The following is a 23,436-nucleotide window of genomic DNA, read 5'->3' as shown; positions in this document are numbered from 1 at the left end:
TTTTCCATTTTTCACTGTCACAGACAGCGCAAGAAACTTGTTCATGAAAAACTTACCTTTTCATTTTCATTTGCTTGTTTCATTATTCTCTCTTTTGCCTATCTAAACTCTTTCCATCTTTAAAGCTTACCTCAGGGCTGGGCGTGGTGGCTCATCCTTTTTTTGTTTTTTTTTTGAGATGGAGTCTTGATCTGTTGCCCAGGCTGGAGTGTAGACTTCAGGCACGCGCCACCATGCCCGGCTAATTTTTGTATTTTTAGTAGAGATGGGGTTTCACCGTGTTGGCCAGGATGGTCTTGATCTCTTGACCTTGTGATCTGCCTGCTTTGGCCTCCCAAAGTGCTTGGATTACAGGCGTGTGGCTCACCTGTTTAATCCCAGCACTTTAGGAGGCCGAGGCCAGGAGTTTGAGACCGGCCTGGGCAACATAAGGAGACCCCATCTCTATTAACTGGAAAAAAAAAAAAAAGTGTGGGGTGGGTGTTGGTGAAGTATTTATACCAAGAAATCAGCAAATGCTTGAAATCAGAGCTTTTTCTCCAGGAGGGCTGGGGTTCGCATCGACCGCTTGCCCCTGGTACAAGGTGTGCATGTGGCTCCTGGATCTCTGTCCCCAGGTGCCCTTGGTGGGCAGAAGTCAGAAATGTTCTCATGTGCACATGTGCATGTTTGTGCTCCAAATCTGTGTGTGTTGAAAGCCATGAGTTTGCCCCAGTGTCTCTAGTTCCAGTGCAGAACCTCAGGGTTTGTGCTAGTTCCTTTGTAACTTTCTTCTCCAATTGTAAGAAACCCCGCTGGGCGTGGTGGCTCACGCCGGTAATCCCAGCACTTTGGGAGGCCGAGGCGGGTGGATCACCTGAGGTCAGGAGTCCAAGACCAGCCTGACCAACGTGGAGAAACCCCATCTCTACTAAAAATACAAAATTAGCCAGGCCTGGTGGCAGATGCCTGTAATCCCAGCTACTCGGGAGGCTGAGGCAGGCGAATCACTTGAACCCGGGAGGGCAGTGAGCCAAGATGATGCCACCGCCCTCCAGCCTGGGCGACACAGCGAGACTCTGATTTAGCCACTCCCCTCCCCTGGTCATTGTCCACGGCGCTGATTCTGTGAACATTTCGGGGTCCAGCAGCCGCATTCAGATGAGTTGTACAACGTGGAGCTGGGTGGGTGGAGCAGGAAGGGATGGGACATCCTCCTGCCTGTGTTGCCTGCTGGGGGGATGTCAGGCTGAGTGCTCGGGGATGTCAGGTGCTGGGGGGATGTCAGGCTGAGTGCTCGGGGATGTCAGGTGCTGGGGGGATGTCAGGTGCTTGGGGATGTCAGGTGTCGGGGGATGTCAGGTGCCGGGGGATGTCAGGTGCCGGGGGATGTCGGGTGCCGGGGGGTATCGGGTGCCGGGGGTTATCGGGTGCCGGGGGTTATCGGGTGCCGGGGGGGGTCGGGTGCCGGGGGATGTCGGGTGCCGGGGGATGTCGGGTGCTGGGGGGATGTCGGGTGCTGGGGGGATGTCGGGTGCTGGGGGGATGTCGGGTGCTGGGGGATGTCAGGTGCTGGGGGGATGTCAGGCTGAGTGCTCGGGGATGTCAGGCTGAGTGCTCGGGGATGTCAGGTGCTGGGGGGATGTCAGGTGCTGGGGGGATGTCAGGTGCTGGGGGGGTGTCAGGTGCTGGGGGGGTGTCAGGTGCTGGGGGGATCTCAGGTGCTGGGGGGTGTCAGGTGCTGGGGGGTGTCAGGTGCTGGGGGGATGTCGGGTGCTGGGGGATGTCGGGTGCTGGGGGGATGTCGGGTGCTGGGGGGTGTCGGGTGCTGGGGGGTGTCGGGTGCTGGGGGGATGTCGGGTGCTGGGGGGATGTCGGGTGCTGGGGGGATGTCGGGTGCTGGGGGGTGTCGGGTGCTGGGGGATGTCGGGTGCTGGGGGGATGTCGGGTGCTGGGGGGATGTCGGGTGCTGGGGGATGTCGGGTGCTGGGGGGATGTCAGGCTGAGTGCTTGGGGATGTCAGGTGCTGGGGGGATGTCAGGTGCTGGGGGGGTGTCAGGTGCTGGGGGGGTGTCAGGTGCTGGGGGGGTGTCAGGTGCTGGGGGGGTGTCAGGTGCTGGGGGGATGTCTGGTGCTGGGGGAACGTCAGGCTGAGTGCTCGGGGATGTCAGGTGCTGGGGGGATGTCAGGCTGAGTGCTCGGGGATGTCAGGTGCTGGGGGGATGTCAGGTGCTGGGGGGATGTCAGGTGCCTGGGGATGTCGGGTGCCGGGGGATGTCGGGTGCCGGGGGATGTCGGGTGCCGGGGGGTGTCGGGTGCCGGGGGTTGTCGGGTGCCGGGGGTTGTCGGGTGCCGGGGGGGGTCGGGTGCCGGGGGATGTCGGGTGCCGGGGGATGTCGGGTGCCGGGGGATGTCGGGTGCTGGGGGGATGTCGGGTGCTGGGGGGATGTCGGGTGCTGGGGGGATGTCGGGTGCTGGGGGGATGTCGGGTGCTGGGGGATGTCAGGTGCTGGGGGATGTCAGGCTGAGTGCTCGGGGATGTCAGGCTGAGTGCTCGGGGATGTCAGGCTGAGTGCTCGGGGATGTCAGGTGCTGGGGGGATGTCAGGTGCTGGGGGGGTGTCAGGTGCTGGGGGGGTGTCAGGTGCTGGGGGGATCTCAGGTGCTGGGGGGTGTCAGGTGCTGGGGGGTGTCAGGTGCTGGGGGGATGTCGGGTGCTGGGGGATGTCGGGTGCTGGGGGGATGTCGGGTGCTGGGGGGTGTCGGGTGCTGGGGGGTGTCGGGTGCTGGGGGGATGTCGGGTGCTGGGGGGTGTCGGGTGCTGGGGGGATGTCGGGTGCTGGGGGGTGTCGGGTGCTGGGGGGATGTCGGGTGCTGGGGGATGTCGGGTGCTGGGGGGATGTCGGGTGCTGGGGGATGTCGGGTGCTGGGGGGATGTCAGGCTGAGTGCTCGGGGATGTCAGGTGCTGGGGGGATGTCAGGTGCTGGGGGGGTGTCAGGTGCTGGGGGGGTGTCAGGTGCTGGGGGGGTGTCAGGTGCTGGGGGGATGTCCGGTGCTGGGGGAACGTCAGGCTGGGTGCTCGGGGATGTCAGGTGCTGGGGGTGTGTCAGGTGCTGGGGGTGTGTCAGGTGCTGGGGGGGTGTCGGGTGCTGGGGGGTGTCGGGTGCTGGGGGGTGTCGGGTGCTGGGGGGTGTCGGGTGCTGGGGGGTGTCGGGTGCTGGGGGGATGTCGGGTGCTGGGGGGTGTCGGGTGCTGGGGGGTTTCGGGTGCTGGGGGGTTTCGGGTGCTGGGGGGATGTCGGGTGCTGGGGGGATGTCGGGTGCTGGGGGGATGTCGGGTGCTGGGGGGATGTCGGGTGCTGGGGGGTGTCGGGTGCTGGGGGGTGTCGGGTGCTGGGGGGTGTCGGGTGCTGGGGGGATGTCGGGTGCTGGGGGGTGTCGGGTGCTGGGGGGATGTCGGGTGCTGGGGGGATGTCGGGTGCTGGGGGGATGTCGGGTGCTGGGGGTGTCGGGTGCTGGGGGGTGTCGGGTGCTGGGGGGGTGTCGGGTGCTGGGGGGATGTCGGGTGCTGGGGGATGTCGGGTGCTGGGGGATGTCGGGTGCTGGGGGGGTGTCGGGTGCTGGGGGGGTGTCGGGTGCTGGGGGGATGTCGGGTGCTGGGGGGATGTCGGGTGCTGGGGGGATGTCGGGTGCTGGGGGGATGTCAGGCTGAGTGCTCGGGGATGTCGGGTGCTGGGGGGGTGTCGGGTGCTGGGGGGGTGTCGGGTGCTGGGGGGGTGTCGGGTGCTGGGGGGGTGTCGGGTGCTGGGGGGGTGTCGGGTGCTGGGGGGGTGTCGGGTGCTGGGGGGGTGTCGGGTGCTGGGGGGGTGTCGGGTGCTGGGGGGTGTCGGGTGCTGGGGGGTGTCGGGTGCTGGGGGGATGTCGGGTGCTGGGGGGATGTCGGGTGCTGGGGGGATGTCGGGTGCTGGGGGGATGTCGGGTGCTTGGGGATGTCGGGTGCTTGGGAATGTCGGGTGCTGGGGGGGTGTCGGGTGCTGGGGGGGGTGTCGGGTGCTGGGGGGATGTCGGGTGCTGGGGGGATGTCGGGTGCTGGGGGGATGTCGGGTGCTGGGGGATGTCAGGTGCTGGGGGGATGTCAGGTGCTGGGGGGATGTCAGGTGCTTGGGGATGTCAGGTGCTTGGGGATGTCAGGTGCTGGGGTGGGTGTCAGGTGCTGGGGGGATGTCAGGTGCTGGGGGGATGTCAGGTGCTGGGGGATGTCAGGTGCTGGGGGGATGACAGGTGCTGGGGGGATGACAGGTGCTGGGGGGATGTCAGGCTGAGTGCTCGGGGATGTCGGGTGCTGGGGGGATGTCGGGTGCTGGGGGGATGTCGGGTGCTGGGGGGATGTCGGGTGCTTGGGGATGTCGGGTGCTTGGGGATGTCGGGTGCTTGGGGATGTCGGGTGCTGGGGGGTGTCAGGTGCTGGGGGGTGTCAGGTGCTGGGGGGGATGTCACGTGCTGGGGGATGTCAGGTGCTGGGGGGTGTCAGGTGCTGGGGGGGATGTCAGGTGCTGGGGGGTGTCGGATGCTGGGGGTTGTCGGGTGCTGGGGGTTGTCGGGTGCTGGGGGGTTGTCGGGTGCTGGGGGGATGTCGGGTGCTGTGGGGAAGTCGGGTGCTGGGGAGATGTCGGGTGCTGGGGGGATGTCGGGTGCTGGGGAGATGTCGGGTGCTGGGGGGATGTCGGGTGCTGGGGGGATGTCGGGTGCTGGGGGGATGTCGGGTGCTGGGGGGGATGTCGGGTGCTGGGGGGGATGTCGGGTGCTGGGGGGATGTCGGGTGCTGGGGGGATGTCAGGTGCTGGGGGGATGTCGGGTGCTCGAGGTTGTCGGGTGCTGGGGGTTGTCGGGTGCTGGGGGGTGTCGGGTGCTGGGGGTTGTCGGGTGCTGGGGGTTGTCGGGTGCTGGGGGGTGTCGGATGCTGGGGGTTGTCGGGTGCTGGGGGATGTCGGGTGCTCGGGGGATGTCGGGTGCTGGGGGGATGTCGGGTGCTGGGGAGATGTCGGGTGCTGGGGGGGATGTCGGGTGCTTGGGGATGTCGGGTGGTGGGGGTGTCGGGTGCTGGGGGGGTGTCAGGCTGCGTGCTGGGAGGTGTCAGGTGCTGGGGCGGTGTCAGGTGCTGGGGGGGAAGTCAGGTGCTGGGGGGTGTCGGATGCTGGGGGTTGTCGGGTGCTGGGGGGATGTCGGGTGCTGGGGGATGTCAGGTGCTGGGGGGTGCTGGGTGCCCCGGGGGATGTCGGGTGCCCCGGGGGATGTCGGGTGCCCCGGGGGATGTCGGGTGCTGGGGGGTGCCGGGTGCCCCGGGGGATGTCGGGTGCTGGGGGGTGCCGGGTGCCCCGGGGGATGTCGGGTGCCGGGGGGGGTGTCGGGTGCCGGGGGGTGCCGGGTGCCCCAGGGGATGTCGGGTGCCCCGGGGGATGTCGGGTGCCAGGGGGGTGTCGGGTGCCGGGGGGTGCCGGGTGCCCCAGGGGATGTCGGGTGCCGGGGGATGTCAGGCTGCGTGCTGGGGGATGTCAGGTACTGGGGGGATGTCAGGTGCTGGGGGGTGTCAGGTGCTGGGGGGATGTCAGGCAGTGATTTGTTGTTTGCTGGTCAGTTTTTTACCCGACTTCCCAACATTGCGTGAGAGTTTTCTTTTCTTTCCTTTTTTGAGATGGAGTCTCACTCTGTCACCCAGGCTTGAGTCCACTGGCACGATCTCGGCTCACCGCAACTTCCGCCTCCCGGGTTCAAATGATTCTCATGCCTCAGCCTCCCAGGTAGCTGGGATTATAGACGCTTCCACGCCTAGCTAATTTTTGTAATTTTTGGTAGAAATGGGGTTTCGCCATGTTGACCAGGCTAGCCTCGAACTCCTGACCTCAAGGGATCTGCCCGCCTCGGCCTCCCAAATTGCTGGGATTACAGGTGTGAGCCACTGTGCCTGGCCTCTTTTCTTTTTGAGACAGGGTCTCATTAAGTCACCAAGGCCGAAGCACGGTGGCGCAGTCATGGCTCACTGTAGCCTCGACCACCTGGGCTCAAACCATCCTCCCGCCTCAGCTTCCTGAGTAGCTGGGATCACAGGTGAATGTCACCATGCCCAGCTAGTTCTTTTGTTTTTGATTTCTGTTTTGTAGAGACAAGGTCCTGCTATGTTGCCCAGGCTGGTCTTGAACTCCTGGGCTCAAGTGATCCTCCCACCTCAGTCTCCCAAAGTGCAGGGATTACAGGCATGAGCCACTGCACCGGGTGATGAGAATTTTTATTTATTTTTTATTTTTAAATTTTATTTGTTTATTTTTTTGAGATGGAGTCTCACTCTGTTGCCCAGGCTGGAGTGCAGTGGTGCAATCTCTGTTCACTGCAAGCTCTGCCTCCCAGCTTCACACCTTTCTCCTGCCTCAGCCTCCCGAGGTAGCTGGGACTACAGGCGTCTACCACCACGTCCAGCTAATTTTTTGTAGTTTTTTTAGCCAATTTTTTGTATTTTTTTGTATTTTTTTAAACACAGTGAAACGTGGGGTTTCACTGTGTTAGCCAGGATGGTCTCGATCTCCTGACCTCATGATCCGCCTGCCTTGGCCTCCCAAAGTGCTGGGATTACAGGTGTGAGCCACCGCGTCCAGCTAAGAATTTTTAACGGAGGCCATTTTGAAGCTAGGAGATATATTAATTTCTTGGTTTATTTTGCTTTCCAAATGCTCTAGTGTTGACATCCCTGCCTGCGCTGGCGGTCCCACCCCCGACTCCCACCAAAGCGGCACCTCCCGCGTTGGTCAATGGGCTGGAGCTGTCAGAGCCGCGGAGCTGGCTGTACCTAGAAGAGATGGTCAACTCCTTGCTCAACACAGCGCAGCAGCTGAAGACGCTGTTTGAGCAAGCCAAGCATGCCAGCACCTACCGAGAAGCTGCCGCAAACCAGGCCAAGATCCACGCTGACGCAGAGCGGAAGGAGGTAACCTTGGAATAAATGGGAAGACACGACCTGTGCTGAGTAACCCCAGGCCACCCTGGTGCCTGTGCCCAGCTGTGTAAGACCCACCTTGGCTCACAAGGCCCCTGCCCCACCTTTCTGGAAAAGGGAGCTGTGGAGAGTCATTTACAAATGAAGCTTTTCCTAAAGAAAAGCGACAGCTATTGTTGTTAAGGTGGTTTTGGTTTTTGTAAATAAGGTTGCTTTGTTTCAGAAAGGGAAACAATTTTGTGCGCATCGGCCATTGTGAATACTCACCTTTTCTAGGCATTATTCATCCTTTGTCTTCCTGTAGTGAAATGTGCTTATATTTTATGAAGTTTGGAGAACATCATCTATTGAGTCTCTGAGTATCAGCGACTGGCAGGGCGAATGCTGAGCCCCTTCCTGGGAGCCGAGCTCCCTCCATCTGCTGTCACAAAGCCCTCCCAGCTTCTGGCACGTTCTTCAGAAGGCGGCTCCTGTGCATGGTGGGAGGCTCACAGGGCGTCGTGCCCATGTTTTCTGTAGCTTCCTCTTACTGCAGCACAAGCAAAAGGTCACTTAGGCCCCTTCGGCCTCTTTTCATATGGAGTCTCTACTTCATATGAACCCTTTACTTAGATTGAAGACTTTGAGGTAATATAAAGGTTCAGGTGGGTGACATGAATAGGGTAGATAGAAATTACTAGAGCCAGAGTAAACTGGAGAGAGCGTGGAGGTTTCTCAGCTACTTCTCATAGCCCAAACCCAGCAGACAGGTACCGTGTGTCACAGGGCACGGGGACGAGAAGGTGAGAGAGGAGGGCGCCTGTCTGCTCAGCACAGATGGGGAGCTCTGAAGGCCACAGGAAAGGACAGGGATGGATTTTGTTGTAGCTGCTTTTTTGGGTACGGTAACGTGGACTTTGGTTTGTAAACAAAAGTCAAATTCATATTTTTCCCACCAAATCTATGTAAGAAACGTTTTCCCCCATTTCTTTTCTACTTTCTATTTTTATTTTTATTTGTGGAACAGGCTGTCACTCTGTCGCCCAGGCTAGAATGTAGTGGTGCAATCTCGACTCACTGCAACCTTTGCCTCCCGGGCTCCAGCGATTCTTGTGCCTCAGCCTCCCAAGTAGCTGGGACTACAGGCACCCACCACCACACCTGGCTAATTTTCTGTATTTTTGGTAGAGATGGGGTTTTACCATGTTGCCCATGCTGATCTCACACTCCTGAGCTCAGGTGATCTACCCACCTCAGCCTCTTAAAGTACTGGGATTGCAGATGTGAGCCACCATGCCCAGCTTCTACTTTTTATAGAAGAACTTTTTATTTATGTATCTATTTTATTATCATTATTTTTTTTTAGTTGCTGCTTTATTTTACTTTATTTTATTTTTTGAGACGGAGTCTTGCTCCATCACCCAGGCTGGAGTGCAGTGGCACGATCTTGGCTAACTGCAACCTCCACTTCCTGGGATCAAGCAATTATCCTGCCTCAGCCTCCCAAGTAGCTGGGACTACAGGCGCCTGCTGCCATGCCTGGCTAATTTTTGTATTTTTAGTACAGACAGGGTTTCACCATGTTGGCCAGGCTGGTCTTAAACTCCTGACCTCAACTGATCTACCCGCCTGAGCGTCTTAAAGTGCTGGGATTATACGTATTTATTTATTTATTTATTTATTTATCTATTTAAAAATTTTTTTTTTTTGAGACGGAGTCTTGCTGTGTCGCTCAGGCTGGAGTGCAATGGCACAATCTCAGCTAACTGCAGCTTCCTCCTCCCGGGTTCAAGTGATTCTCCTGCCTCAGCCTCCGGAATGGCTGGGATTACAGGCATGTGCTACCACACCTGGCTGATTTTTTGTATTTTTAGTAGAGACGGGGTTTCACTATGTTAGCCAGGCTGGTCTCGAACCCCTGACCTCAGGTGATTCACCCACCTCAGTCTCCCAAAGTGCTGGGATTACAGGCATGAGCCACCGTGCCTGGCCTATTTATTTTTTAATTTTTAAATTTTTCTGTCATTCAGTGCACATCAGTTACTTGTTACAGATTCTACTAGACAAGCACATAACGAACAGTGATTCTCATTCCAGGCTGTATTCAATGTTAGGGGTTTGTTACGGATTCTACTAGACAAGCACATAATGAACAGTGATTCTCATTCCAGGCCGTATTCAATGTTAGGGGTTTGTAACGGATTCTACTAGACAAGCACATAATGAACAGTGATTCTCATTCCAGGCCGTATTCAATGTTAGGGGTTTGTAACGGATTCTACTAGACAAGCACATAATGAACAGTGATTCTCATCCCAGGCCGTATTCAATGTTAGGGGTTTGTTACGGATTCTACTAGATAAGCACACACTGAACAGTGATTCTCATTCCAGGCCGTATTCGATGTTAGGGGTTTGTAACGGATTCTACTAGACAAGCACATAATGAACAGTGATTCTCATTCCAGACTGTATTCTGTGTTAGGGGTTTGTTACGGATTCTACTAGACAAGCACATAACGAACAGTGATTCTCATTCCAGGCTGTATTCTGTGTTAGGGGTTTGTTACGGATTCTACTAGACAAGCACATAACGAACAGTGATTCTCATTCCAGGCTGTATTCTGTGTTAGGGGTTTGTAACGGATTCTACTAGACAAGCACATAACGAACAGTGATTCTCATTCCAGGCTGTATTCAATGTTAGGGGTTTGTTACGGATTCTACTAGATAAGCACACACCGAACAGTGATTCTCATCCCAGGCCGTATTCGATGTTAGGGGTTTGTTACGGATTCTACTAGACAAGCACATAATGAACAGTGATTCTCATCCCAGGCCGTATTCAATGTTAGGGGTTTGTAACGGATTCTACTAGACAAGCACATAACGAACAGTGATTCTCATCCCAGGCCATATTCGACGTTAGGGGTTTGTTACGGATTCTACATCCCAGGCCGTATTCAATGTTAGGGGTTTGTGTAGTTTCCCCAGGACCTGTAGTGGTGATTGTCCAGAAGCCTTCCATAGGAGGAATGCATGGTCATTAGGTATGCCACAGCTCCAAACACCAGCAACACCACTCAATGACTGTTGAGGTAATGACAGTGACACTGCAGCTCCACATGGCTGGGGAGGTCTCACCATCATGGCAGATGGCAAAGCGGGAGGAAAGGCATGTCTTAATGGTGACAGGCAAGCAGAAGAGCTTTTTAGATTCTTAATTTTTTAAATGACTGATCAATATGTGATTAGTTTTTTCTGTGTGTGTGTTTTTTTTTTTTTTTTTTTAAGAGGTAAGATCTCACTCTGTTGCCTACGCTCATGGCTCATTGTAGGCTCAAACTCCTGGAAATACAGGTGCATGCCACCACGCTTGCCTAATTTATTTTTTTATTTTTTATTTTTTGTAGAGACTGGGTCTTGCCGTGTTGCCCAAGGTGGTCTCAAACTCCTGGGCTCAAGAGATCCTCCTGCCTCAGCCTCCCAAAGTGCTGAGATTACAGGTGTGAGCCACTGGACCCAGCATTAATTTTCTTTCAAGGAAGAAAAGTGTTTCTACTCCTGAAGACAAAGATAATTTTAAAATACTTTTTCACTGGGCACAGTGGATCACGCTTGTAATCTCAGTGCTTTGAGAGGCTGAGGTGGGAGGATCTTTTGAGCCCAGGAGTTTGAGACCAGCTTGGACAACATGGTGAAACCCCGTCTCTACAAAAAAATATAAAAATTAGCTGGGTGTGGTGGTGGGCACCTGTAGTCTCAGCTACTTAGGAGGCTGAGGCAGGAGACTCACTTGAAACCAGGAGGCAGAGGTTGCAGTGAGCTGAGATCGGGCCACTGCACTCCAGTCTGGCGACAGAGCAAGACTCTGTCTCAAAAAACAAAAAGTCCAGGCGTGGTGGCTCACGCCTATAATCCCAGCACTTTGGGAGGCCGAGGCGGGCGGATCACGAGGTCAGGAGATCGAGACCATCCTGGCTAACATGGTGAAACCCCATCTCTACTAAAAATACAAAAAATTAGCCGGGCGTGGTGGCGGGCGCCTGTAGTCCCAGCTCCTTGGGAGGCTGAGGCAGGAGAATGGCGTGAACCCGGGAGGTGGAGATTGCAGTGAGCCGAGATCGCGCCATTGCACTCCAGCCTGGGTGACAAAGTGAGACTCTGTCTCAAAAAAAAAAAAACAAAAAAAAAACAAAAACGAAAAGAAACCAAAAATTAGCCAGGTGTGGTGACATGCCAGTCAAGAGGCTGAAACGTGAGGATTGCTTGAGCCTAGGAGGTTGATGTTGCAGTGAGCCGTGATCACACCACTGTACTCCAGCCTGGGCAACAGAGTGAGACCTTGTCTCAAAAAAAAACAAACAAACAAACAAACAAAAAAAAAAAAAAAAGAAAAAAGAAATTAAAAAGGAAAAAAATAAAAAGATATATATATATTTTGAGATGGTCTTGCTGTGTCACCCAGGCTAGAGTGCAGTGGTGTGATCTCGGCTCACTGCAGCCTCCATCTCCCAGGTTCAAGCGATTCTTGTGCCTCAGCTTCCCAGATAGCTGGGATTACAGGTATGTGCAACCACGCCCAGCTATTTTTTGGTGTTTTAGGAGAGAAGAGGTTTTGCCATGTTGGCGAGGCTGGTCTTAAACTCCAGGCCTCAAGTGATCTACTTGCCTTGGCCTCCCAAAGTGTTGGGATTACAGGTGTGAGCCACCGCACCTGGCCAAAAAAAACTTTAAAAAAAAAAAAAAGTATACTTCCAAACAAACAGCTACTTAATGCTGAAATTTATAGAGGAAAAGAAAGTTTAAAGGCAAAAAAATCTATAACCCTGCACCCAAAGATAATGACCGTGAACACTTACTGTGTGTCCTTTTGGTCTTTTTTGGTAATTGAGGTAAACTGTATGTATAGCAAAGTGCCTCAATCTCCACCATAAAATGTAGTGAGTTTTGATGAATGCATGAACCTGGTCATGAGACAATTTCAATCCCTGCAGAAGCACCACTCATGTCCCCTTCCATCGGTCCCCTGCCCCATGGACAGTCACTGCTCTCATTTTTTTTTTTTTCTTTTCTCTTTTGAGGCAGCATCTCACTCTGTCACTCAGGCTGGAGTGCAGTGGCATGATCTTGGTTCACTGCAGCCTTGCGCCACCATGCCTGGCTAATTTTTGTATTTTTTGTAAAGATGGGGTTTCTTTTTTTTTTTTTTTTTTTTGAGACAGTCTCACACTGTCACCCAGGCTGGAGTACACTGATGCAATCTCGGCTCACTGTAGCCTTCGCCTCCCAGGTTTAAGTGATTCTCCTGCCTCAGCCTCCCGAATAGCTGGGATTACAGGCACATGCCACGATGCCCAGCTAATTTTTGTGTTTTAAGTAGAGACGAGGTTTCACCATGTTTGTCAGGCTGGTCTTGAACTCCTGACCTCAGGTGATCCTCCTGCCTCAGCCTCCCAAAGTGCTGGGATTACAGGCATGAGCCACCGCACCTGGCCTCTTTTTTTTTGAGACAAGTTTCGCTCTTGTTGCCCAGGCTGGAATCCAATGGCACAATCTCGGCTCGCCATAACCTCCACCTCCCAGGTTCAAGAGAGTCTCCTGCTTCAGCCTCTCAAGTAGCTGAGATTACAGGCATGCGCCACCACGCCCAGCTAATTTTGTGTTTGCAGTAGAGACAGGGTTTCACCATTTAGGTCAGGCTGGTCTCGAGCTCCTGACCTCAGGTGATCTGCCCACCTCGGCCTCCCAAAGTGCTGGGATGACAGGTGTGAGGTACTGCACCCAGTTGATTTTCTAGATTTCCTACCACAACTGATTTCTAATTCAACTCCAATATGCTTAGAAAATATACTCTGATTTCAGTTCTTTTAAATTGATTACAATTTATTTCGGCGAGGCATGGTGACTCACACCTGTAATCCCAGCACTTTGGGAGGCCAAGGTGGGAGGATTTCTTGAGGCCAGGAGTTTGAGACAAGCCTGGACATTGTGAGACCCTGTCTGTACAAAAAAAAAAAAAAAAAAAAAAAAGGGTCGGGTGCAGTGGCTCACGCCTGTAATCCCAGCACTTTGGGAGGCCGAGGCGGGCAGATCACAAGGTCAGGAGGTCGAGATCATCCTGGCTAACACAGTAAAACCCCGTCTCTACTAAAAATACAAAACATTAGCCAGGCATGGTGGCGGGCGCCTATAGTCCCAGCTGCTCAGGAGGCTGAGGCAGGAGAATGGCATGAATCCAGGAGGCAGAGCTTGCAGTGAGCCGAGATTGCACCACTGCAGTCCAGCCTGGGCTACAGAGCGAGACTCTGTCTAAAAAAAACCAAAAAACTTTTTTTTTAAAGGGTTTCACTTTGTCACCCAGGCTGGAGTACAGAGGTGTGACCTCGGCTCACTGCAGCCTCAAGTTCCCAGGCTCAAGCATTCCTCTTGCCTCAGCCCCCCAAGTAGCTGGGACTATGGGCATGTGCCACCATGCTTGGCTAATTTTTGTATTTTTCATAGAGAGAGGGTCTCACTGTGTTGCCAGGCTGATCTCAAACTCCTGAGCTCAAGCCATCCACCCACCTCAGCTTCCCAAAGTGCTGGGATTACAGGCATGAACCACTGTGCCCAGCCAAAATGTTTCGTTCATTAGCCGGATCACTGGAGCCCAGGGGTAGAGGTTGCAGTGAGCTGTGATCACGCCACTGTGCTCCAGCCTGGGCAACAGAATGAGACCCTGTCTCAAAAAAACAAAAAGATGTGTTTTATGATCATGTATATACTTTTCGTGGTGAATATTGCATATACACTTGAAAAGAGTTTTATTCAGTCATTGGTTTTTGTTTTCTGTAATGTCATTAGGTCAAGGTGGTTCATAGTGTGGTCCAAATCTTGTTTTTCTTCAACCTAAAGATGTACTTTCAGCTTTTCTTTTCATATAGGTCTGTTGGCCATGAATTCTCTGTTTTTGTCTGTAATGTCCCTCTTTCACCTTTATTTTTGAGGGACGTTTTTGAGTGACATGGAATTCTGGGTTGTCACTTACATATATATATTTTTTTGAGACAGAGTCTCGCTCTTGTTTTCCAGGCTGGAGTGCAGTGGCACGATCTCCGCTCACTGCAACCTCCACTTCCCAGGTTCAAGCAATTCTCCTGCCTCAGCCTCCTGAGTAGCTGGGACTATAGGCATGCGCCACCACACCCAGCTAATTTTTGTATTTTTGGTAGAGACGGGGTTTCGCCATGTTGCTCAGGCTGGTGTTGAACTCCTGGGCTCAAGTGATCCACCCGCCTGGGCCTCCCAAAGTGCTGGGATTACAGGCATGAGCTAACACGCCGGCCTATTTATTTATTTATTATTTTTTGAGACAAAGTCTCACTCTGTCACCAGGCTGGAGTGCAGTGGTGCCATCTCGGTTCGCTGCAACCTCCGACTCCCTGGTTCAAGCGATTCTCCTGCCTCAGCCTCCTGAGTAGCTGGAATTACAGGCACACACCACCATGCCCGGCTAATTTTTTGTATTTTTTTATTAGAGACGGGGTTTTGCCATGTTGGCCAGACCGGTCTTGAACACCTGACCGACCTCAGGTGATTCACCTGCCTCGGCCTCCCAAAGTGCTGGGATTATAGGCATGACCTACCTGGGTTGTCACTTTTTATCATTCACCAGTTTAAAGATGTCTTTCCGTCATCTTCTGGCCAGCCTGCCTACCTGCCTTCCTTTCTTCCTTCCCTCTTTTCCTCCTTCCCTCCTTCCCTCCCTCCCTCCCTCCCTCTCTCCTTCCTTCCTCCCTCCCTCCCTCCCTCCATCCCTCCATCCCTCCCTTCCTTCCTTCTTTTTTTCTTTCTTTTTTGAGACAGGGTCACTGTCTGTCACCGAGGCTAAGAAGCAGTGTTGTGGTCACATCTCAGTGCAGCCTTGAGTTCCTGGGCTCAGGTGATCTTCCCTTAGCCTCCAGAGTAGCTAGGACTACCGGCACTGGCCACTACTCCCGGCCAATTTTTAGCTGGGGTTTCACCATGATGCCCAGGCTGGCCTCAAACTCCTTGGCTCAAGCGATCCTCTTACCTCAGCCTTCTGAGTAGCTGGGACTACACATGTGTACCACCATGCCCAGCTGTTTTTTTGTTTGTTTTGTATAGATGGGGTTTCACTATGTTTCTCAGGCTGGTCTTGAACTCCTGGACTCAAGCAACCCACCTTCCTTGGCCTCCTAAAGTACTGGGATTACCAGCATGAGCCACTGCTCCTGGCTATAACTATTTCTTTTTTTCTTTTTTTTTTTTTTTTTGGGAGACAGAGTCTTGCTCTCCAGGCTAGAGTGCAGTGACATGATCTCAGCTCACTGCAAGCTCCACCTCCCAGGTTCAAGCGATCCTCTTGCCTCAGCCTTCCAAGTAGATGGGACTACAAGTGTGCACCACCACACCTGGCTAATACTTTGTTGTTTTGTTTTGAGACGGAGTCTTGCTCTGTCGCCCAGGGTTGGAGTGCAGTGGCACGATCTCAGCTCACTGCAACCTCTGCCTCCCGGGTTCAAGCGATTCTCCTGCCTCAGCCTCCCGAGTAGCTGGGACTACAGGTGCATGCCACCACTCCTGGCTAATTTTTTGTATTTTTGGTAGAGAGGAGGTTTCACCATGTTAGCCAGGATGTTCACAATCTCCTAACCTCGTGATCTGCCCGCCTGGGATTACAGGTGTGAGCCACCGTGCCCAGCCTCAGGATCTGCTTCTTTTGGTTACTTTTTCCCTTCATCATGGATCCTGTTATCCCTTCTTCACACGTCCAGTACTTCCTGATTGTGTGTTGGAATTTTATTTTATATACTGTTTATATGGTAGAGTTTATATGGTAGAGACTCTGAATTTTGTTGGATTGTGTTGTCTTCCCCTGAAGAGTGTTGGGCTTTGTTCTCACAGGCTGAATTCTTGTGGATCACCCTGAAGAGGATCAGTGTTGATGCTGTTAGGGCAGGTCTGTCTGGCTTTTTCTTCTGCCTGACACATCCTTAGTCTTGGATCTGCGAAGGTGTGGTTTTCTGGATGTTCCTGGGAAGTCCGTGGTGTTTTTAAGCCTCTAACTTGTGAAGGTTCAAACTCCAGACTTTCAGGTGGTGAGCAGCAGCCGCAGTCTCTGCTCAGTGTTCTCGGTCTTCAGCCATCCATTTCTGCTGAGTCTTCCCCACATGCTGTGTCATCAGCTCAGGGTCAGACAAGGACGTGGGGAGCGTTTATGTGCTGGATGGGGGTGTCCTCTCTCTGTGCTTGCTCCTTTGTAGGGTTTCTCCCCTCATTTTCCAGCCACTTTGTCAGCTCTGGCCAGGGTGACTGCAGCCTGCTACCACGGTGTGGCTGCCCATGTCTGGTGGCCTGGGGCTGCCTCCAGGAGAAGCCTTCCTGGCTCCATCTCCCTGCTACGTCACCTGTCCCTGCTACGTCACCTGTCCCTGCTATGTCACCTGGCTGCCTCTCTCCTCTGCTCATTTGGCAGCCAGAGTGTCTGATGCCGCTGCGTCAGCTGCGTCCCTGCCCTGAAAGGCTGGGCTTTGAATTTTATTTGTAATTTTATGTATTTCTATGAGAGAAATGTGGCATGAAATCCCTTTATCCTTAAAATCCCGTTTGGTAGACAGCCAAGCCTTTTAAAACATTAGAAAGGGCGGCCCCTTTCTCAGCTGGAAGCAGCTGTTGCAGTGAACATCCCGTGCGTCTGAAAATGTCAGGAGTTAGAAAAAATGTCAGGAAGTGTTAGAAGCGATGTGTTCCCTTTCTCTAAAGCTGTGTATCGGACGTGTCATTCATAAAGCCATTACTTGAATAGCTGAGCCAGGACTTAGAGGCTCTGAGTGTGACCCCCTGTCCTCCTCCTCTCAGTGTGAATAGCTGAGCCAGGACTTAGAGTGACCGAGTGTGACACCCTGTACTCCTCCTCTTGGCGTGAATAGCTGAGCCAGGACTTAGAGTGACCGAGTGTGATGCCCTGTCCTCCTCCTATCCGTGTGAATAGCTGAGTCAGGACTTAGAGTGACCGAGTGTGACGCCCTGTCCTCCTCCTCTCCGTGTGAATAGCTGAGTCAGGACTTAGAGGCTCTGAGTGTGACACCCTGTCCTCCTCCTCTCGGTGTGAATAGCTGAGCCAGGACTTAGAGTGACCGAGTGTGACACCCTGTACTCCTCCTCTTGGCGTGAATAGCTGAGCCAGGACTTAGAGTGACCGAGTGTGACGCCCTGTCCTCCTCCTCTCGGTGTCAATAGCTGAGCCAGGACTCAGAGTGACCGAGTGTGACACCCTGTCCTCCTCCTCTCAGTGTGAATAGCTGAGCTTGGACTTAGAGGCTCCGAGTGTGACCCCCTGTCCTCCTCTTCTCAGTGTGAATAGCTGAGTCAGGACTTACTTAGAGTGACCGAGTGTGACGCCCTGTCCTCCTCCTCTCGGTGTGAATAGCTGAGTCAGGACTTAGAGTGACCGAGTGTGACGCCCTGTCCTCCTCCTCTCGGTGTGAATAGCTGAGTCAGGACTTAGAGTGACCGAGTGTGACGCCCTGTCCTCCTCTTCTCGGTGTGAATAGCTGAGCCAGGACTTAGAGTGACCGAGTGTGACGCCCTGTCCTCCTCCTCTCGGTGTCAATAGCTGAGCCAGGACTTAGAGTGACCGAGTGTGACGCCCTGTCCTCCTCCTCTCGGTGTGAATAGCTGAGCCAGGACTCAGAGTGACCGAGTGTGACACCCTGTCCTCCTCCTCTCAGTGTGAATAGCTGAGCTTGGACTTAGAGGCTCCGAGTGTGACCCCCTGTCCTCCTCTTCTCGGTGTGAATAGCTGAGTCAGGACTTACTTAGAGTGACCGAGTGTGACGCCCTGTCCTCCTCCTCTCGGTGTGAATAGCTCAGTCAGGACTTAGAGTGACCGAGTGTGACGCCCTGTCCTCCTCCTCTCGGTGTGAATAGCTGAGCCAGGACTTAGAGTGACCGAGTGTGACACCCTGTCCTCCTCCTCTCGGTGTGAATAGCTGAGCCAGGACTCAGAGTGACCGAGTGTGACACCCTGTCCTCCTCCTCTCGGTGTGAATAGCTGAGCCAGGACTCAGAGTGACCGAGTGTGACGCCCTGTCCTCCTCCTCTTGGTGTGAATAGCTGAGTCAGGACTTAGAGTGACCGAGTGTGACGCCCTGTCCTCCTCCTCTCGGTGTCAATAGCTGAGCCAGGACTTAGAGTGACCGAGTGTGACGCCCTGTCCTCCTCCTCTCGGTGTGAATAGCTGAGCCAGGACTCAGAGTGACCGAGTGTGACACCCTGTCCTCCTCCTCTCAGTGTGAATAGCTGAGCTTGGACTTAGAGGCTCCGAGTGTGACCCCCTGTCCTCCTCTTCTCGGTGTGAATAGCTGAGTCAGGACTTACTTAGAGTGACCGAGTGTGACGCCCTGTCCTCCTCCTCTCGGTGTGAATAGCTGAGCCAGGACTTAGAGTGACCGAGTGTGACGCCCTGTCCTCCTCCTCTCGGTGTGAATAGCTGAGCCAGGACTTAGAGGCTCCAAATGTGATACCGTTTCTGTCTTCCTCCTCTCAGTGCCATGGCTTGGGGTGGATGCTGCTTCACACTCCTTCAGGGTGGCCCAGACACAGTAGGTTTCATTTTCCTTTTTTTTTTTTTCTTTTCTCTGGTGGCTACAAAAGTGAACTTTTTTTCTTTTTTTTCTTTTTCTTTTTTTCTTGAGACAGAGTTTCGGTCTTGTTGCCCAGGCTGGAGTGCAATGGCGTGACCTTGGCTCACCGCAACCTCTGCCTCCTGGGTTCAAGGGATTCTTCTGCCTCAGCCTCCTGAGTAGCTGGGAATACAGGCATGTGCCACCACGCCTGGCTAATTTTTGTATTTTTAGTAGAGATGGGGTTTCTTCATGTTAGTCAGGCTGGTCTTGAACTCCCAGTCTCACGTGATCCGCCCACCTCAGCCTCCCAAAGAGCTGGGATTATAGGCGGGAGCCATGGCACTCGGCCCTATTTTGTCCGTTTTCTTGAGACGTCTTAAATAAATGAACATATAGCTTCGGGAAGCCATGGTAGCAGATAGGACCACAGTGTTTTCCGTGATATGGCCGTCTCCTAGAGTCCAGCAGACCGGACCTTCGCAAGAAAAACTGCTGAGGAGATGGAGAAGGAAAGGACAAAGGCCTCATAATAATGGCAGAGGCAGTCGCTGAGGAGATGGAGGAAGGGTCAAAAGCCTGGTATTCACTCTAGAGGGAGTCGCTGAGGAGATGGTGGAGGAAAGGCCAAAAGCCTGGTATTCACTCTAGAGGGAGTCGCTGAGGAGATGGTGGAGGAAAGGCCAAAAGCCTGGTATTCACTCTAGAGGCCGTCGCTGAGGAGATGGTGGAGGAAAGGCTAAAAGCCTGGTATTCACTCTAGAGGCCGTCGCTGAGGAGATGGAGGAGGAAAGGCCAAAAGCCTGGTTATCACTCTAGAGGCCGTCGCTGAGGAGATGGAGGAGGAAAGGCTAAAAGCCTGGTATTCACTCTAGAGGCCGTCGCTGAGGAGATGGAGGAGGAAAGGCCAAAAGCCTGGTATTCACTCTAGAGGCCGTCGCTGAGGAGATGGAGGAGGAAAGGCCAAAAGCCTGGTATTCACTCTAGAGGCCGTCGCTGAGGAGATGGTGGAGGAAAGGCCAAAAGCCTGGTATTCACTCTAGAGGCCGTCGCTGAGGAGATGGAGGAGGAAAGGCTAAAAGCCTGGTTATCAATCTAGAGGCCGTCGCTGAGGAGATGGAGGAGGAAAGGCCAAAAGCCTGGTATTCACTCTAGAGGGAGTCGCTGAGGAGATGGAGGAGGAAAGGCTAAAAGCCTGGTATTCACTCTAGAGGGAGTCGCTGAGGAGATGGTGGAGGAAAGGCCAAAAGCCTGGTATTCACTCTAGAGGCCGTCGCTGAGGAGATGGAGGAGGAAAGGCCGAAAGCCTGGTATTCACTCTAGAGGCCGTCGCTGAGGAGATGGAGGAGGAAAGGCTAAAAGCCTGGTATTCACTCTAGAGGCCGTCGCTGAGGAGATGGAGGAGGAAAGGCCAAAAGCCTGGTATTCACTCTAGAGGGAGTCGCTGAGGAGATGGAGGAGGAAAGGCTAAAAGCCTGGTATTCACTCTAGAGGGAGTCGCTGAGGAGATGGTGGAGGAAAGGCCAAAAGCCTGGTATTCACTCTAGAGGCCGTCGCTGAGGAGATGGAGGAGGAAAGGCTAAAAGCCTGGTATTCACTCTAGAGGCCGTCGCTGAGGAGATGGAGGAGGAAAGGCCAAAAGCCTGGTATTCACTCTAGAGGCCGTCGCTGAGGAGATGGAGGAGGAAAGGCTAAAAGCCTGGTTATCACTCTAGAGGCCGTCGCTGAGGAGATGGAGGAGGAAAGGCCAAAAGCCTGGTATTCACTCTAGAGGGAGTCGCTGAGGAGATGGAGGAGGAAAGGCTAAAAGCCTGGTATTCACTCTAGAGGCCGTCGCTGAGGAGATGGAGGAGGAAAGGCCAAAAGCCTGGTATTCACTCTAGAGGCCGTCGCTGAGGAGATGGAGGAGGAAAGGCTAAAAGCCTGGTATTCACTCTAGAGGCCGTCGCTGAGGAGATGGAGGAGGAAAGGCCAAAAGCCTGGTATTCACTCTAGAGGCCGTCGCTGAGGAGATGGAGGAGGAAAGGCTAAAAGCCTGGTTATCACTCTAGAGGCCGTCGCTGAGGAGATGGAGGAGGAAAGGCTAAAAGCCTGGTATTCACTCTAGAGGCCGTCGCTGAGGAGATGGAGGAGGAAAGGCTAAAAGCCTGGTTATCACTCTAGAGGCCGTCGCTGAGGAGATGGAGGAGGAAAGGCTAAAAGCCTGGTATTCACTCTAGAGGCCGTCGCTGAGGAGATGGAGGAGGAAAGGCCAAAAGCCTGGTTATCACTCTAGAGGGAGTCGCTGAGGAGATGGAGGAGGAAAGGCTAAAAGCCTGGTATTCACTCTAGAGGCCGTCGCTGAGGAGATGGAGGAGGAAAGGCTAAAAGCCTGGTTATCACTCTAGAGGCCGTCGCTGAGGAGATGGAGGAGGAAAGGCTAAAAGCCTGGTATTCACTCTAGAGGCCGTCGCTGAGGAGATGGAGGAGGAAAGGCCAAAAGCCTGGTATTCACTCTAGAGGCCGTCGCTGAGGAGATGGAGGAGGAAAGGCTAAAAGCCTGGTTATCACTCTAGAGGCCGTCGCTGAGGAGATGGAGGAGGAAAGGCTAAAAGCCTGGTATTCACTCTAGAGGCCGTCGCTGAGGAGATGGAGGAGGAAAGGCCAAAAGCCTGGTATTCACTCTAGAGGCCGTCGCTGAGGAGATGGAGGAGGAAAGGCCAAAAGCCTGGTATTCACTCTAGAGGGAGTCGCTGAGGAGATGGAGGAGGAAAGGCCAAAAGCCTGGTATTCACTCTAGAGGCCGTCGCTGAGGAGATGGAGGAGGAAAGGCTAAAAGCCTGGTTATCACTCTAGAGGCCGTCGCTGAGGAGATGGAGGAGGAAAGGCCAAAAGCCTGGTATTCACTCTAGAGGCCGTCGCTGAGGAGATGGAGGAGGAAAGGCTAAAAGCCTGGTTATCACTCTAGAGGCCGTCGCTGAGGAGATGGAGGAGGAAAGACCAAAAGCCTGGTTATCACTCTAGAGGGAGTCGCTGAGGAGATGGAGGAGGAAAGGCCAAAAGCCTGGTATTCACTCTAGAGGCCATCGCTGAGGAGATGGAGGAGGAAAGGCTAAAAGCCTGGTTATCACTCTAGAGGCCGTCGCTGAGGAGATGGAGGAGGAAAGGCTAAAAGCCTGGTTATCACTCTAGAGGCCGTCGCTGAGGAGATGGAGGAGGAAAGACCAAAAGCCTGGTATTCACTCTAGAGGGAGTCGCTGAGGAGATGGAGGAGGAAAGGCTAAAAGCCTGGTATTCACTCTAGAGGGAGTCGCTGAGGAGATGGTGGAGGAAAGGCCAAAAGCCTGGTTATCACTCTAGAGGGAGTCGCTGAGGAGATGGTGGAGGAAAGGCCAAAAGCCTGGTATTCACTCTAGAGGGAGTCGCTGAGGAGATGGTGGAGGAAAGGCTAAAAGCCTGGTATTCACTCTAGAGGCCGTCGCTGAGGAGATGGAGGAGGAAAGGCCAAAAGCCTGGTATTCACTCTAGAGGGAGTCGCTGAGGAGATGGAGGAGGAAAGGCCAAAAGCCTGGTATTCACTCTAGAGGGAGTCGCTGAGGAGATGGTGGAGGAAAGGCCAAAAGCCTGGTATTCACTCTAGAGGCCATCGCTGAGGAGATGGAGGAGGAAAGGCCAAAAGCCTGGTATTCACTCTAGAGGCCATCGCTGAGGAGATGGAGGAGGAAAGGCTAAAAGCCTGGTATTCACTCTAGAGGGAGTCGCTGAGGAGATGGTGGAGGAAAGGCCAAAAGCCTGGTTATCACTCTAGAGGCCGTCGCTGAGGAGATGGAGGAGGAAAGGCCAAAAGCCTGGTATTCACTCTAGAGGCCGTCGCTGAGGAGATGGAGGAGGAAAGGCTAAAAGCCTGGTTATCACTCTAGAGGCCGTCGCTGAGGAGATGGAGGAGGAAAGGCCAAAAGCCTGGTATTCACTCTAGAGGGAGTCGCTGAGGAGATGGTGGAGGAAAGGCCAAAAGCCTGGTATTCACTCTAGAGGGAGTCGCTGAGGAGATGGAGGAGGAAAGGCCGAAAGCCTGGTATTCACTCTAGAGGGAGTCGCTGAGGAGATGGTGGAGGAAAGGCCAAAAGCCTGGTATTCACTCTAGAGGCCGTCGCTGAGGAGATGGAGGAGGAAAGGCTAAAAGCCTGGTATTCACTCTAGAGGGAGTCGCTGAGGAGATGGTGGAGGAAAGGCCAAAAGCCTGGTATTCACTCTAGAGGCCGTCGCTGAGGAGATGGAGGAGGAAAGGCTAAAAGCCTGGTATTCACTCTAGAGGCCGTCGCTGAGGAGATGGAGGAGGAAAGGCTAAAAGCCTGGTATTCACTCTAGAGGGAGTCGCTGAGGAGATGGTGGAGGAAAGGCCAAAAGCCTGGTATTCACTCTAGAGGGAGTCGCTGAGGAGATGGAGGAGGAAAGGCTAAAAGCCTGGTTATCACTCTAGAGGCCGTCGCTGAGGAGATGGAGGAGGAAAGGCCAAAAGCCTGGTATTCACTCTAGAGGCCGTCGCTGAGGAGATGGAGGAGGAAAGGCTAAAAGCCTGGTATTCACTCTAGAGGCCGTCGCTGAGGAGATGGAGGAGGAAAGGCTAAAAGCCTGGTATTCACTCTAGAGGGAGTCGCTGAGGAGATGGAGGAGGAAAGGCCGAAAGCCTGGTATTCACTCTAGAGGCCGTCGCTGAGGAGATGGAGGAGGAAAGGCTAAAAGCCTGGTTATCACTCTAGAGGCCGTCGCTGAGGAGATGGAGGAAAGGCCAAAAGCCTGGTATTCACTCTAGAGGGAGTCGCTGAGGAGATGGAGGAGGAAAGGCTAAAAGCCTGGTATTCACTCTAGAGGCCGTCGCTGAGGAG

At 54.0% G+C, this 23,436-nt stretch overlaps 1 protein-coding gene across 3 annotated transcripts in view; it reads left to right on the top strand.

Annotated features, from left to right (window-relative positions):
* Positions 1–23,436, top strand: part of DEAF1 (DEAF1 transcription factor) — a 79,124-nt gene that overhangs the window by 17,765 nt on the left and 37,923 nt on the right. For all 3 annotated transcript variants that reach the window (NM_001008974.2, XM_054661039.2, XM_054661038.1), the window contains exon 10: positions 6,707–6,954. In NM_001008974.2, coding sequence (NP_001008974.2) covers positions 6,707–6,954 — 248 coding nt within the window. The remainder of the gene's footprint in view (positions 1–6,706; positions 6,955–23,436) is intronic.

This window comes from Pan troglodytes, chromosome 9 (genome assembly GCF_028858775.2).
Source record: "Pan troglodytes isolate AG18354 chromosome 9, NHGRI_mPanTro3-v2.0_pri, whole genome shotgun sequence".
NCBI lineage: Eukaryota > Metazoa > Chordata > Mammalia > Primates > Hominidae > Pan > Pan troglodytes.
The sequence above is the reverse complement of the archived record's forward strand: the minus strand, read 5'-3'. Positions and strand labels throughout refer to the sequence as shown.